General features: G+C 37.4%; 1 protein-coding gene across 3 annotated transcripts in view; it reads left to right on the top strand.

Annotated features, from left to right (window-relative positions):
* Positions 1-9,952, top strand: part of ENPP3 (ectonucleotide pyrophosphatase/phosphodiesterase 3) — a 93,791-nt gene extending 83,839 nt beyond the window's left edge. For all 3 annotated transcript variants that reach the window (XM_047758591.1, XM_047758574.1, XM_047758583.1), the window contains exons 24-26: positions 767-899; positions 3,144-3,300; positions 9,754-9,952. In XM_047758591.1, the coding sequence (XP_047614547.1) occupies positions 767-899; positions 3,144-3,300; positions 9,754-9,924 (461 nt within the window). In that variant the 3' untranslated portion in view covers positions 9,925-9,952. The remainder of the gene's footprint in view (positions 1-766; positions 900-3,143; positions 3,301-9,753) is intronic.
* The last annotated feature ends 7,356 nt before the right edge of the window (positions 9,953-17,308 follow it).

Below are 17,308 nucleotides of genomic sequence, written 5' to 3'. Positions count from 1 at the left end.
TATAGAAACAGGAGGGATCTCTGACATAAATTCTTTCCCACTTACTTCAACCGTGGGTGACTTGCTGCTAGAGTTTTGATAATTCTTTTAATCTTAATTTTACTGTAAAGAGCTAGTCACAAAACAAAATTCGCTGATACTCACCATAAGGAGATGAAAAGTGTTTGTCCCTGCAGTCATAATTAGGGTATGTGTTCTGACCATTTTTCAATACTCACTGTCCCTAAAGCAAAGCCCCAGGGAGGCATTTGGAGACGTATTTAGCTGTAATTTCAAGACTGCAACTACATCAACAACAAAAAGCTATCATGGATGTGGCTGTTTATTTTTGTGGCATAGATTGTTTTGCAGAATTACTCAATGACAACTGACAAGTATTGAAGCAGAATTGGTTGCTAGGAGTTCCCGTTGTGGCGCAGTGGTTAATGAATCCAAGTAGGAACCATGAGGTTGTGGGTTCGATCCCTGCCCTTGCTCAGTGGGTTAAGGATCCGGCGTTGCCTGAGCTGTGGTGTGGTTCGCAGACGCGGCTCGGATCCCTCATTGCTGTGGCTCTGGTGTAGGCTGGCAGCTACAGCTCCGATTCAACCCCTAGCCTGGGAACCTCCATATGCCGCAGGAGTGGCCCAAGAAATGGCAAAAAGACCAAAAAAAAAGGAATTGGTTGCTAATTTCAGTGTACCTGTTTACAAGAGAGAGTGCTTCCATGTTCAATAGAGGCGGGGTTTGTTTGGTTTTTTTTAACACCTTATTCTTTTATTTTTAGAAATGTGGGATTACTTCCACCATGTTCTTCTTATAAACTATGCCATGGAAAGAAATGGAGTCAATGTGGTTAGTGGACCAGTATTTGATTATAATTATGACGGTCATTTTGATGCTCTAGATGAAATTACTGAGTAAGTAATTTGAAACCAAATGGACTTTTTGATTTACCAATAGAGTATCATAAGGGGAAATTTCAATATTTTAAATTAAAGTTTAGTATTCTAAATATTATCTAACATATTTATATAGAAATGTAATTTTTAAAAATTTATTTATTGTTTTGTTAGGGCTATACCTGCAGCATATGGAATTTCCCAGTCTAGGGGTTGAAGTGGAGCTGTAGCTGCCAGACTAGGCCACAGCCACAGCAAGATCCAACCCGCATCTGCAACTTATACTGCAGCTCATGGCAACGCTGGAACCTTAACCCACTGAGCAAGGCCAGGAATTGAACCTGTGTCCTCATGGATACTAGATAGGTTCTAGTTGGGTTTGTCACTGCTGAGCCACTACAGGAACTCTGATATAGAGATGTAATTGTTTTTTCTATTTTCAAGTAGTCTACCTAAACATTTAGCAAAAATTTTATATGACAAATGTTTGAAACAGGCAAAGAAAAAAATGTCTAGGAAACGTTTAGCAACATTTTTATTTGGAAAATTTCTAAACTAATGGGGAAGGGAAAATGTGATTTTGTAGAGGTTAAGGAGGTAAGGAAGATACACTGTGCTATCAATAAATACAGAACCAATTCAGCAATAAATTAAAAAAGTCAAGAAGTGATTATTCAAAATATTGTACAATATTTTGGATAGTGGATGATTCATAAAAATGTCTCCTAGGAGACAGTGTAGGCTTATTGTAGAAAACTAGTCCTTCTAAACTGTACATCTTTGTACTAAACCTGGTCATAATGGGTTGCTAAGAATTACCTTGAATGTAGCACACAGGAATAGAGAGTTGTTTTGCTTTTTTTTTTTTACTTTAAAAAAATTTTTTGTGGCTGCACGAGGCAGGAATTTTTGTGTCTTTTTATTTTATTTTATTTTATTTTATTTTATTTTATTTTATTTTATTTTATTCTTTTTAGGGCTGCACCTGCAGCATATGGAAGTTCCCAGGCTAGGGGTTGAATCAGAGCTGCAGCTGCTGGCCTACACCACAGCCACAGCAATGTCAGATCTGAGCCATGTCTATGACCTACACCATAGCTTATGGCAATGCTGGATCCTTAGCCCACTGAGCTGGGCCAGGGATTGAACCTGAATCCTCATGGATACTAGTCAGTTCTTAACCTGCTGAGCCACAATGGGAATTCCAGGAATAGAGAGTTTTAGAAATGTTGTCCATTATTTTTATTATCCAATTGGATGAAAGGCCAAACTAAACTATTGCACTGTCTATGCCTAGATTATGTAAAGCAATGATTTCTACCTACACCTACATAAAATAACATTTATGACCACTAAGTGTGTGACCTTTTAAATTTTGTTTGCCTTGTCCTTATCTTAGTGTTTGTTGATCCTGTCTTTCACTGTTAAATTATCCTAGCAAACACCTTGATAGCACTTTATTCCTTGCTAAGTACACATCTATGCACTTAGGTATACCTCGTTTAATCCGGAAAAGATCCCCATGATAAATTCTACTAGTTCCTTTTGGAAAAGGAAACTGAAGCACAGGGGCATTAAGCAGCTTGTCTAGGTTCCATAGCTAACTGGTAAAACCAGAACATGAACCCAGACAGTCTAGCTCTGATTCTAAATCACAGTAATATGGTACTACTTATACCAGCTCATATTCCTTTTAGTGGATTCATACTAATAGCTTACCTTTACTTCGCACTTAGAACTTTTATGTTTGCTATCTGAGACTGGAGGACTGTCATATCAGCTGTATGGTTTTATCCCCGTCTATACAGTGAAGCTGGTAGCACAGGATCACTTGAGAAAACTTAGAAATGCATAGAATATTAGAGGATGATACACATCCAAACATCTTGTAGAAGTGCGCAGCTAGAGTTGGAATCCCAGCTTCTTCATGTGCAGGCGCTGCTTTAGTGGTAAATGTCACTGTGAAATATGAAGTCAACAAAACCAGGAAACACATGAGGTAGACTATTATGCCCTGCTTTTCTTTGTATTTTAATATTTTCCCATGATGTTAAAATGACCAAGCATGGGCTTCTATAAATCTCGGTTCTTCTGATTCACTGTAGTTTAAAAATGTATGATAACAGGATTTTGTATTTTCTATTTATTTACTTTCTTTTACTCTAATTTTACCTTGACACTTCTTTTAAAATATATAAAGGTATGTATAATCTTCAGAAGCAAAAGTATAATAAAGTCAAAACTTTTCAATTATGTTTTTAGATATGTAGTCAACACGAGTGTTCCCATCCCAACACACTACTTTGTGGTGTTGACCAGTTGTAAAAATAAGAGCCAAACCCCTGAAGACTGTCCTGGGTGGCTGGATGTCCTACCTTTTGTCATCCCTCACCGACCTACCAATGTGGAGAGCTGCCCTGTGAGTATGCTCCTCGATTGGCCCCGGGCCTGAGAAAATGATCAGTCAAAGCTCATCTGGGTTTTCATAAAAGTGGCCCTGGGAGTTCTCTTGTGGCACAGTGGATTAAGGATCTAGTGTTATCACTACATCGGCTTAGGTCACTGCTGTGGTGCAGGTTCGGTCCTTGGCCCCAGGAACTTCCACATGCTATGGGCACGGCCAAAAGAAAAAAATGCTGACTCTGACTGCAGAATATTTTTTAGGTGTTTCATGGGCTAGAGTTGTACTAAATATAACTTCATTTTTGAACTTTTCCTTAGAATGCTGATCTCTATGGAATTAATATCAGTTTAGGAGTTCTGGTAAGAATCCAACTGCAGTGGCTCAGGTTGATACAGAGGTACATGTTTGATCCCCGGCCCCCCGCGGTGGGTTAAAGATCTGGTGTTGCTGCAGCTGTGGAGCAGGTTGCAGCTGCTGCTCAAATTCAGTCCCTGGCCTGGGAACTTCCTTATGCTGAAGGTGCAGCCATTAAAAAAAAAACAGTCAGTTTGAACACGCATATGCTTACATGAACATGTGTTTATATATGCGTGTCATGTATTTTATTTAGATACATTTTATTCATTTTCACTAATAAAGGAAGGGATTGTATCTTATTAATCTTTTTATTCTGGACAAAAAACTTTAAGACTCCATCCCAATGTTGGCACATTTAATATTTATTAAATAAATATGTAAATGTAACAATTTCATCATCTTGAAACATGAGTCTGAAAATATATATATCTGTCTATCTATGTTGGATTGGATAGGATCACACACATACACATATTTACAAAGTGAATTAATTCACTTAACATTCCTTTTTTAACACCATGAAATAGGCCACCTCAAAATCTTTTGTATCAAGACAAATTATACGCATATAGTTATTTCACCTTCATATATGTTCTTTTTTTTTTTTTTTTTTTTAGCTACACCCATGGCATATGAAAGTTCCCCTGACTAGGGATTGAGCCTGCACCACAGTAGCAACTGGATCAACCTGCTGGGCCACAAAGGGACTCCTCATACAGTTCTTTATGGAAAAAATATGTATTCTTGTAATTGGGTTTTACTGAAGTCATTCAACAAATGTATTATATACCTTTTAAGTATAGTGTCTCATGATAGAAACTGTTTGGAATGCACCAAGGAGGAATACATTGTCTCTGCTCTCAAGGGGTTCATATATAACTTTGATATATAAATGTGATTTGACACATCAATGCGTCAGTTGATCACATAAGAACTATTTTAAAAATTATGTTAAAAAGAGACATTATAAAGTTAAGACTGATTGCCAAATGTCATTATAAGGATTTAGTATTTCAAATTCAAAACACATTTGGCTGGAATAATCAATCAATAAAGGTTGCAAAAATCACCCTTAAGGAAGGGCAGAATTTTAAGCAGATGGAGAGGATTAGGAGGGAGGGAGTGAAGAAGGGAAGAGGACTCAGTAACTGCCTGGATGCAAGAGCCAAAGGAAAAGGGAGTCTGAAAGCTGGATCAGAGATTTTACAAGTGAGTAATTAGGAAAAAGGAAGAGGGGAGTTAGGAATGAGAACTGTTTTGGCAGGTAGGTAGGAAAATTAAGTTCAGGCACATCTGGCTTGTAGAAATGAGCATTCACATGGAAAATCCCATGGGCTGTTAGAGATGGGAATTAAAGCTTAGGTTCTAGGCCAGGTTGGGGTTCATCACTATTCTTTCAGGTGTTCAACACAAACTGCCTTCACCATACTGTGGACTATGGGTGATGCACAGATACAACAGACATGAATTCTAGCCAAAAAGGCTCAGAGTCTAGCACTTAGAAACCTAGTAAAATAAAAGAAGGAAGAATAAATGACACAAGGAGGGACAGATAAAATTGTTGTGGGATTTCAAAGGAGAAATAAATACTTCCCGGTAAGGAGAGCAACATTCTCATTCTCGCTGCGTCTCAAAGATAGGATTTGGACTTGAGTGTTTCAGTCACCTTCAGTGAATAAAGAGGGAGGGCAAAGGTTAGAGGTTAAGCAGTGGGTCACTCATAGCCCTAAAATGAGGAAGATTTTCGAAACAAAAAGCTATCAGGAGATGTTGTATAGTTGATTCTTGTCAGAAGTTTTCTAGTCCAGACAAGGGTAAGCCATCTTTCTTCACTTCCTCTTTTAGCAGCAGACATTGGTGATTAATTCAGTGTGGTGCTGTTTTCCACTGAATCAGGAATAATTAGTTCTTTATATAGAGGTGCTGGGTAGCCATTATGTGTGGATTAGAATGGGTGTGAAACGAAGAAACTATTTTCTAACCCTGGTCTGGGCCCAGATTGCCTTCTATCAGGCCTTCTGATAGGTAGTTTCACTGTCTCCTGTCCTCCTCCCCTTCACCTCTGTATACCACTACCAAGCTCTTTGCCTTCATGAGGACATAGTTTCATATCCCAAAAGTTTGATTATTAACCTTGAATAAAAATGCAAACAAACAAAAATCTCCCAGCCTATACTTAAGGCTCTTCACAATTTACCCTCAATTGACTTTGCAGACCCAAGTTCCAGGACAACTGAGTCTCTTAAAATGTCTTGAATACCTCTTGATTTTCCCTGCCTACACATCATTGCTCATGTTCTCTTCTCCTCTAGAATTCCCTTCTTTTCAACCTGCTAAAAATTCTGCCTACACTTTAAGGTAAAGTACTAATCGTAGGAAGCTTTCCCCGAACATTCAAAGTAGAGACAACCTCCAAGTAAATAGGGCATCGCCTCTAATGAATAAGATGTGGTTGCTAATGAATTGGGCATATTCCAAGATTTTAAGGAATTGGCAGTATGGTGATAAGGATATGACCTCTATAAGGGTTATATTGTATGAAAATTCTGCACCTTTAAATATTCTAATCACCAAGGATGGGGAGGTACTCACACCAGGAGACATAATGAGTATGAAAGAGAGATCGGGAGTTCCCACTGTGGTTCATTGGTAACAAACCCATCCATGAGGACTCTGGTTCAATCCCTGGTGCTGCTCAGTGGGTTGAGGATGTGGCATAAGCTGTGGTGTAGGTTGCAGATGCAGCTTGGATCTGGCATTGCTGTGGCTGTGGTGTAGGGTGGCAGCTGCAGCTCTGATTTGACCCCTAGCCTGGGAACTTCTATATTCTGTGGGTGTGGCCCTAAAAAAAAAAAAAAAAAGAGAGAGATTGTAGAGTTAATAATATATGACTGTTGTTTAGATACGAGGGATAGAAGCGACAGGATAATGGACTCAAAAGTGACCGAAAATTTGGGCATGACTGGCCAAGAAATATATAAGACATCAGTCGTTTTGGGGAAGGATAAATTTGCTGTTGATGGTCTTCAGATTGAGAAACCAGCCTTAGAACAGGTCATTGTGCTTCAAGCACTCGATGAAATAGCTGGCTTGTTTTAAGGGTTATATTGTATGAAAATTCTGCACCTTTAAATATTCTAATCACCAAGGATGGGGAGGTACTCACACCGTAAGAGGTTTGAGGGAACTGACACCAATTGTAGAAATGGTATATTCCCAACAACACCTCTCACTTGATTTAGGAAACTAGATCCTTATTTCCTTATCTATTTTCTTTCTTCTCTTGCTCTTCCATCTTTCTTCCTTCCTCTTCCTTTTCCTTTTTTCCCTCAACTTTGTATTGTGAAATTGCCTGTCAAATAAATGAGAATGTTGCCATGGGCCCGAGTGACTATCATTATTCAAAATTAGTGTGTATTGGAAAAGCAATTGGGGTATAAAATTGTACTGTAAATAGAATAGGTGTATATTGCACAGATATGGATCTTGGAAGGGAACAGAACTGCAGAGATAGATGTGGTATTAAATCATGGAAGTGAAATAAAATTGCCCAAGGGAAGAAAGTGAAAAGAAGAAATCTAAAGATCATATTAAGGGACATGTCTATTCTTCTTGGATGTAAAAAACTAAAGGCAATTGAGCAAGAAGAAGGTGTCATCAAACAAGTCAGCAGGGCTGCAAAAGACAAAGAAGGAACTTTCAGAACCTTGGGGTGAACAACTAAGTGAAAGGTCTACAAAAAATCTGCTCAGTTAGGTCACCCCTGTCAAAATGGTTTAATTAGCATCATGGCAACAATAAACCAGACTGTAAGTGAAGAAGGAAGAGAATAAGAAAGTGGTTAGGGGGGAGAAATACTTAAACTGATGTTTCCTCAAAAAACTGAAAAATTGAATTATATTTGGGTGTATATAATACTTCTATTTATTTTACAGGTCGAATACATATATAATCAAATATATATATACACGCACACAAATATATACACATGTGTATGTATAGAGTCAAAAGCATATATTTAAACATGGCTCATAAAAACTGTATGCAAGGCTTCTATTCTCCTGGGATGCACTGGTACAGCTAGAGTAGTTGTCTGTGGCTGGCTGCTGCTGTTCAGATTGCTTGGTACCAGTGAACTAGCTGCTGTGAAACAGCTTGGGTATCACCCCTGCTTCAATATAATTATGTGTTCTATTTTAAAATCATTTCATTCCTTTTTTTTTTTTTTTTGGCTGAACCCATGGCACATGGAAGTTCCAGGCCAGAGATAGAATCTCCATCACAGCTGTAACCAGAGCCACCACAGTAACAATGCCAGATGTGTAACCCACTGAGCCACCAGGGAACTCCATTTCACTGCAGTTTTTTAAAATGAAGACTGTCAGGTGTTCAGTCTAAACATTCTAAACATTCAGATAGATAACCAGATAAGCCAGGAGAAAATATAGAATAATAAAATCCAAATGGGAGAAAAGTTTATGAAAAAAATCATCGAAAATGTTCAATACTGCTAAAATTTGAAATAGTGAAGTCAGGGAAAAAAGACTGAATTTGATTCCCATTGGAAATATGAGTTAAAATTAGTACAGTGCATATTTATTTAAAAAATATTAATTCACCTCACCAGTATCACATGGAGAAGTACTTTAGAGGTTCAAAACCAACAGTGCTTGATTTCCTTTTATACTTCCTCTGTCTCAAATAGCAGCTGCCTATTTTAATCTTGTATATTTAAAAAAAAAAGCAATAATGAGTAGATTGGCCCATGTCTTCTGTGTTCAAGAACATGAGCTTCTAAGATATGCAAATGGAATTGCTGGGTCACAGAGCACATGTCACTTTACCAGATAGTAAACCAAGCACTCTTCAAAACGTTTATATCAATTTACACTTCCATTGGCAGTGGAGGATATGTGTATGTGTATGCTGAAGTCAACTGAAAGTTATTAAAGCAGACCCATCTAACTAAACAAACCTATACACTTTCTTACTTTTAAAAAGTTAACTGGAAATTTAACAATATCATATAACTATCATAAAAATTAATAATTAATGAGGAATTTTGAAGAAATCCATGGCTCTAAACTATTAAACTTATATTTACATATATATAGTATATATAGTTAAACATTTTTACTGTAGTATTTACTATTTTTCACTACTATTTTTATATATAGTTAAAAGTCTGTTAAAATTAAAAGGGCCACTAATTATTTGAAAAGATAATAATACTCAGGGTAATCAAATTTAAACAGGGTAAAACCATTATTTCACACCATAGTTTAGCAAGCATGTGAGGAAGTGGGTATTATCCTCCACTGCCAATGGAAGTGTAAATTGATATAAACGTTTTGAAGAGTGCTTGGTTTACTATCTGGTAAAGTGACATGTGCTCTGTGACCCAGCAATTCCATTTGCATATCTTAGAAGCTCATGTTCTTGAACACAGAAGACATGGGCCAATCTACTCATTATACTATTATTTATAATGTCCGAACTACAATCAACATTGCAATGAAAAAAATAAAATGTGCTACCACAAACCACGCTAATAACAACTGATTTAACTAGATCTAGGTATTTCACTATGGATAGATTATGCACATGATATTGAATGAAAAAGCAAGTATTGATTACAACTGACATCATTTATATCCATTTGAAAACGTAAATCAACGCTAGTTATTGCTATGCAGTAAAAGTCTGAAAACAGACTGGATTCAGATTGACTCATGATAATGATTAGCTCTGAGTAGAGGAAGATCGGGAACTTCATCTCTAAAACTTCATTTAAAAAGAATTTGTATCTGAAGTACCTATAAAAATAGCTAACCTCTATGACTTGATGATGGTCTGTATTTGTTATAGTATACTTTGTACTTTTTTCTTTTAATAAACAGCAAAACTTAGCTGTATCAAATTAAGATTTAAGGCAGTAAAAACCTCAGGAACAGATATGACATCATTATGTGGTTCACTTGAAACTTGTGTATATGTCAGTTATATCTCAGTCACACACACACGAATAAGGACTTTCTGAGTGGTAAAAGATCTTTCTGTTAGTGAAAAATCTTACTCCAGAGAAAAAGTCTTTTGTTTTTTCTTTTTCAGGAGGATAAATCAGAGGCTCTTTGGGTTGAAGAGAGATTCCACGCACACGCTGCCCGGGTCCGTGATGTGGAACTTCTTACCGGACTTGACTTTTATCAGGAAAAAGTACAGCCTGTCTCTGAAATTTTGCAACTAAAGACATATTTACCCACATTTGAAACCATTATTTAACTTAATATGTAAAACAATTTTGGCAAAATGTAAATGATTTTTTCTGTTGAAGAATATAAAATAAATTTTTCTATTTTTCCTTAAATCTTCTAAAAGTCATGTTGCATAATTTTCATTATTTCCTTCTCTTTTCCATTTCTATGACAATATATTATTTTAAAGCTCCATTTTTTTTGCACAAAGGTTATGCTATGTTATACCTTTCTTTTTTTTTTTCTTTCTTTTTTTCTTTTAAGGGCTACACCTGCGGCATATGGAAATTCACGGGCTAGGCGTCCAATCAGACCCGCAGCCTCTAGACTAACCACACCCACAGCAACCCGGAACGATGGAACCGAAGAGCATCCGTGACCTAGGCCCCAGCTTGTGGCCATGCTGGATACCTAACCCACTGAGCAAGTCCAGGGATCAAACCCACATCCTCATGGATACTAGTTGGGTTCTTTTTTTTTTTTTATTGTTTTGAAAAAAATAGTATATTTTTAAATGATGAAGAAATACATAATTACCAAGTTTAAGAAAATACAAAGTAATCTAAAAAATGAACACATACATGACTTCACAAAACTACCCAGCTGAAGTTTTTACAAGTTCTGTATTGTATGATTATAGTAAAATCTGATAGAGAATTTTGAGAAAAAATCTAGTTGGGTTCTTAATGCTTTGAATCACAGCGGGAACTCCTATACCTTCCTTATTATATTTATCATCTCGTTTGTAAACCTTGGCTGTATTTTTTCTACCCAGCATTATTGAAACAAAAGGGAGAACAAGAGAAGTAGATCTCACTTTTGAATTGAATCAATTCTATGTCAGTTTTGTTATAAAATTTTTTAATCTTGGCAGTCAGGCAGTATTTATTAAAATAAAAAATATGCATTACCTTCATTTAAGTAATTTCATTTATAAAACTTTTGCAAAGACCAGAAAACTACGTAAAAGACTGGTTGAGCAAATTATGGCATTATGAGCAAAGTAATGCTATTCCACTTCTATGAAGAAACAAGTCCATCTACATGCTGACTGTCTGGTTGTTGTTAAATGAAAGCAATCAATAGCATGTATAGCAGGCTCTCATGTTTTAAGGGCTAACAAATTTTTTCTAGAAAGTGCTGGATATTCAACTTTTTTAGGCCATACAGTCTCTGTTGCAACTACTCAACTTCTGCCATTACATCAAGTAGTCACAGATAACAGATAAATGAAGTAACTGTTCCAATAAAACTTTCTTTACGAAAACAAATGGCAGCATAGAGGTGGCCTATGGACTATGGATTGTGAATAACTTGATTTATATAATAAAGACAGTGTGGAGAGAGGGAGGAATTAATACTAACAGACGGAGATAAAATTTTTACTTTTTGACCTTTGGAATTGCCTAAAATTTAAAACAAAATTATCTCTGTATGTCTCTCTTTAATCTTTCAAAATGTGTTTATTAAGCAAAACGATCCCAGTACTTATTTGAGGAACAATACCTTTGGTCAGACATTTAGATTGGCTGACTGGCAATATTCCAGATTCATTTCGGACACAAAGACCAGTTCATCCAGGGGACAGACGCTTTACTGGTGATAAAAAAAAAAAATCTTGTGATCAGAGCTTCAAAAAAACAATTTCTATTGGGACTTTGAATCATTAATTACAACTAATTTAAAGGTTAGTTTAGGGCCATTGGATTTTTTTTTTTTTTAATTCTACTTACAGGATTCGTTTTAAAATGTACAATATAGGAGTTCCTGTCATGGCTCAGAAGTAACCACCCTGACTAGTATCCACATCCCTGGCCTTGTTCAGTGGGTTAAGGATCTGGCGTTGCCTGGGTTGCAGTGTAGGTCACAGACGCGGCTTGCATCTGGCATTGCTGTGGCTGTGACGTAGGCCGGCAGCTACAGCTCCAAATCAGCTTCTAGCCTGGGAACTTCCATATGACTTGGATGCACCCTAAAAAGACCAAAAAAAAAAAAAAAAGTACAATACAGAGAAGGGGAAAGACAAGACAAAAATTGGACACTATTTCCAGCTATGTGGCAAAAGTGTTGATGCCCTGTTTACAGACAGAATTCCCCTAGTCAATGGTCCCCTGCCCTACTGTGGCCTGGAAACTAGACAAATCCACCCAGAATTTAGACTCTACTGTGGGAGGAGAAAAGCGAAGAATGGTTACAGGCCTGAACTGAGTTGTTTTTTTAGCTTTTAATGTTTGTTTATGCCCTGTGAATATTCAACATATTTAACAGTTATAATCATGGTAGATGAATAATTTTATATTCCACTTCTTCACTTAACCTGACATTGTTCATATTTTTCCATATTGTTTTAGAGAGTTTATGACTTCTTTTTTTTTTTTTGGTCTTTTTAGGGCCACATCCTCAGCACATGGAGGTTTCCAGGCTAGGGGTCCAGTTGGAGCTGTAGCCACCAGCCTACACCACAGCCACAGCAACACAGGATCCCAGCCACATCTACAGCTTACACCATAGCTCACAGCAACACCAGATCCTTAACCCACTGAGCAAGGCCAGGGATTGAACCCGAATCCTTTTGGATGCTAGTCAGGTTCGTTAACCGCTGAACCAGGACGGGAACTCCTGACTTTTTTTTACTTTACTTTTTAAAATTAAAGTATAGTTGATTTACATTAATTTCTTTAATTTCTGTTATACAGCAAAGTGACCCATCCACCCCCCCGAACTGAGTTTAACTCTGGGTGTCTTTATTGCTTCCGAGTTTCTCTGAAAGCAACCACGTTGCCTTCTGTATCAGATCAAATAGGTGCTCAACATAGAAATAAAAATTTTAGTCAGAGAAAAATTAAAATTACATATTTTATGCAGATGACATGATACTATACATAGAAAACCCTAAGGACTCAACCCCAAAACTACTTGAACTGATTAATAAATTCAGCAAAGTAGCAGGATATAAGATTAACATTCAGAAGTCAGTTGCATTTCTGTATACCAGCAATGAAATATTAGAAAAGGAATACAAAAATATGATACCTTTTAAAATTGCCCCTCACAAAATCAAATACCTTGGAATACACCTGACCAAGGAGGTAAAGGACCTATATGCCGAGAACTATAAAACTTTAATCAAAGAAATCAAAGAAGATGTAAAGAAATGGAAAGATATTCCATGTTCCTGGATTGGGAAAATCAATATTGTAAAAATGGCCATACTACCCAAAGCAATCTACAGATTCAATGCAATCCCTATCAAATTACCTGTTGCAAGACATGTTTCCTTGAAAACTCCATCTTGTCCTTCTTTACTTTATCCCATCTTCTTATCTTACTTTATCCCATCTTCCTGCTTGGAAAAACAGTCACAGTGCTGGTAAATGACTTAAGCTTAAGAGCAAAGACCTAAAGGCATAAGTGACTTAAGCTTAAGAACTGTTATGTGCTTAGAGGTCAGAGTAAAAGCTTAACCCTTTACCACCTAAGTGGCTTTCTAAATAGTAAAAGAACTTATATAATAGTAAACAAACCCTGTATCATCCACCCATAGCCACTCCTCACTTGATCTCACAATAAAAGCAGTGTGGTTTCCTGAGGCAGGGCGCTCTTGGTCCCTGAGACCTTGAGTTCCCCGGCTCCCACCTCTACTTAAGATGAATGTCTCTGTGTCTTGTTTTATGTTAACTATTTTTCCTTAAGTTCCACAGCACCCTTTCTTCAGCCCCATCCTGCTGAGCTGGCCCGGGCAATTACCCATGACATTTTTCACAGAACTAGAATAAGCAATCCAAACATTTATATGGAACAACAAAAGACCCAGAATCGCCAAAGCAATCCTGAGAAACAAAAACCAAGCAGGAGGCATAACTCTCCCAGACTTCAAGAAATACTACACAGCCACAGTCACCAAAACAGTGTGGTACTGGTATCAAAACAGACAGACAGACCAATGGAACAGAATAGAGAACCCGGAAATAAACCCTGACACCTATGGTCAATTAATCTTTGACAAGGGAGGCAAGAACATAAAATGCGAAAAAGAAAGTATTCAGCAAGCATTGCTGGGAAACCTGGACAGTTGCATGCAAAGCAATGAAACTAGAACACACCCTCACACCATGCACAAAAATACACTCAAAATGGCTGAAAGACTTAAATATACAACAGGACACCGTCAAACTCCTAGAAGAAAACATAGGCAAAACATTCTCTGACATCAACATCATGAATATTTTCTCTGGTCAGTCTCCCAAAGCAATAGAAATTAGAGCAAAAATAAACCCATGGGACCTCATCAAACTGAAAAGCTTTTGCACAGCAAAGGAAACCCAAAAGAAAACAAAAAGACAACTTACAGAATGGGAGAAAATAGCTTCAAATGATGCAACCGACAAGGGCTTAATCTCTAGAATATATAAACAACTTATACAACCCAGCAGCAAAAAAGCCAATCAATCAATGGAAAAATGGGCAAAAGACCTGAATAGACATTTCTCCAAAGAAGATATACAGATGGCCAGCAAACACATGAAAAAATGCTCAACATCGCTGGTTATAAGAGAAATGCAAATCAAAACTACCATGAGATATCACCTCACACCAGTCAGAATGGCCATCATTAATAAATCCACAAATAACAAGTGCTGGAGGGGCTGTGGAGAAAAGGGAACCCTCCTGCACTGTTGGTGGGAATGTAAACTGGTACAGCCACTATGGAGAACAGTTTGGAGATACCTTAGAAATCTATACATAGAACTTCCATATGACCCCACAATCCCACTCTTGGGCATCTATCCGGACAAAACTCTACTTAAAAGAGACACGTGCACCCGCATGTTCATTGCAGCACTATTCACAATAGCCAAGACATGGAAACAACCCAAATGTCCATCGACAGAGGATTGGATTCGGAAGAGGTGGTATATATACACAATGGAATACTCCTCAGCCATCAAAAAGAATGACATAATGCCATTCGCAGCAACATGGATGGAACTAGAGAATCTCATACTGAGTGAAATGAGCCAGAAAGACAAAGACAAATACCATATGATATCACTTATAACTGGAATCTAATATCCAGTACAAATGAACATCTCCTCAGAAAAGAAAATCATGGACTTGGAGAAGAGACTTGTGGCTGCCTGATGGGAGGGGGAGGGAGTGGGAGGGATCGGGAGCTTGGGCTTATCAGACACAACTCAGAATAGATTTACAAGGAGATCCTGCTGAATAGCCTTGAGAACTTTGTCTAGCTACTCATGTTGCAACAGAAGAAAGGCTGGGGGAAAAATGTAATTGTAATGTATACATGTAAAGATAACCTGACCCCCTTGCTGTACAGTGGGAAAAAAAATTACATATTTTTACATAGATTGTATAATGTACCTTTTTGTATAATCACTATCCCATTAAAAAGAAATATACCTGTATAACAGCATTCTAGAAGAAGGACATCAAGTATTTAACAGGTCCTGGAATTACAGGGGATTTACAATTACTACTTTATAATTTTCAGTATGTGGCCTATTTTTTGTAATGAGCTTGTATTTTAAAAATCTTAAAACGTAAATGATAAAGTTATTGTAAGCAATAAAATGAAAAACTATTTATTTAGGAGTGTCCATTGTGGCTCAGCAGGTGAAAAACCTGACATAGTCTGTGAGGATGTGGGTTCGATCCCCAGGCTTGCTCAGTGGGCTAAGGATCTGGCGTTGGGTCACAGATACAGCTCAGATCTAATGTTGCTATGGCTATGGTATAGACCAGCAGCTGCAGCTCTGACTCTACCCTTAGCCCAGGTACTTTGATATGCTGCACGTGTGGCCATAAAAATACATATATATTTTTTATATGTAATATATATATCTAGAAAGAATTTCAAAGATACAGAAAAGTTATAAGAACGGTATAAAGAGCTATTACCTTCACCCATCTTTACTAAATGTTAAAATTCTCGCTATGTATATTTATGTACATCTTTATTTTTGCCCCTGAGCTTTCTGAGAGAATGCTGTGGTCATGCCCATTCACCCCACAATGCTTCAGTGTGTATCTCCTAACTTCGAGGACATTAACTCGCACAACCGCAGTCAGGAAGATCGATGTTGATACAATGCCATTTAATTTCCTGATCAAATTTGATTTTTTCTCATTTTCAGGAATTTCCGTTACATTTTCTTTTCTGAGACACAAAGCAGAATTCATGCATTGCATTAATTTTTCTTTCGCTTTTGGTACAACAATTCCTCAGTCTTTTTTCTTTTTTTTTTTTTTTTGTCTTTTTGCCGTTTCTAGGGCCACTCCCATGGCATATGGAGGTTCCCAGGCTAGGGATTGAATTGGAGCTGCGGCCGCCGGCCTACACCACAACCACAGCAACGCGGGATCCGAGCAGCGTCTGCAACCTACATCACAGCTCACGGCAATGCTGGATCCTTAACCCACTGAGCAAGGCCAGGGATCGAACCCACAACCTCATGGTTTCTAGTCGGATTCATTAACCACTGAGCCATGACGGGAACTCCCAACAATTCCTCAGTCTTTACCAAGTAATGTTGACCTTTGGAGGAGTCCAGTTCATTTATTTTGCAGACTGTTCCTCAATTTGGGCTAGTCTGACATTTCCTTATGATAGGATCCATGCTACTGCATTTGTGTAGGACACGACATCAGTGATACTGTGTCCTCCGTCGTTCATGTCGAGAAGCACAAGATGTTCAATTTCACCATTATTATTGATGCCAAATTTGGTCACTTGGTTAAGCTGATGTTCACCAGATGTCTCTTCTGCAAAGATAGTATTTTTCTCTTTATAATTTTGAAGTTATGGTGGGGGGGTACTTGAGACCTTATAAATATCCTGTTTTGCATTAAATTTTCACCTACTCTTTTCAGCATCCATTAATAATTCTACCCTGATTCAGTTTTTACTACAGCGGTTGCAAAAGGGTGATTTTAAAAACTGCCGTTATTCATTCTACCTTTATTAGTGTTCTGCCTGTATTGAAAAGCATTCTCTTCTTTTTGTTTGTTTGTTTGCTCTTTGTGTCTTATCTGTATAGACATGTGGATTAGTTTTTATTCCAGTTGATTAAAATACACTGTAATTATTTATTTTGTTACTCAAATTGTCCCACATTTGGCCTGTGGGAGCTCCTGTACATGAGGACCTGTGTCCTTTTGACATATTCTCAATATTTTTTTGAGCACTTTCTTACTTCCTGATACAAAAAAGAATAATAATGGTTTAGGCTCATCTGGTACTTTTATGCTAACTCTGGAATCATCCATTTCTCCATTTAGTGAGTGTTGGTGCCCTAATTACTTCTGGAGTATCATTGCTTTTAGGCCTCATTGGTCAACAAAAGTACAGTCTATATTCACACCTCTTTGTCTATACTTCTCTATTTATATTT

The sequence above is a fragment of the Phacochoerus africanus genome, chromosome 2 (genome assembly GCF_016906955.1).
Source record: "Phacochoerus africanus isolate WHEZ1 chromosome 2, ROS_Pafr_v1, whole genome shotgun sequence".
Taxonomy (NCBI): Eukaryota; Metazoa; Chordata; class Mammalia; order Artiodactyla; family Suidae; genus Phacochoerus; species Phacochoerus africanus.
The sequence above is the reverse complement of the archived record's forward strand: the minus strand, read 5'-3'. Positions and strand labels throughout refer to the sequence as shown.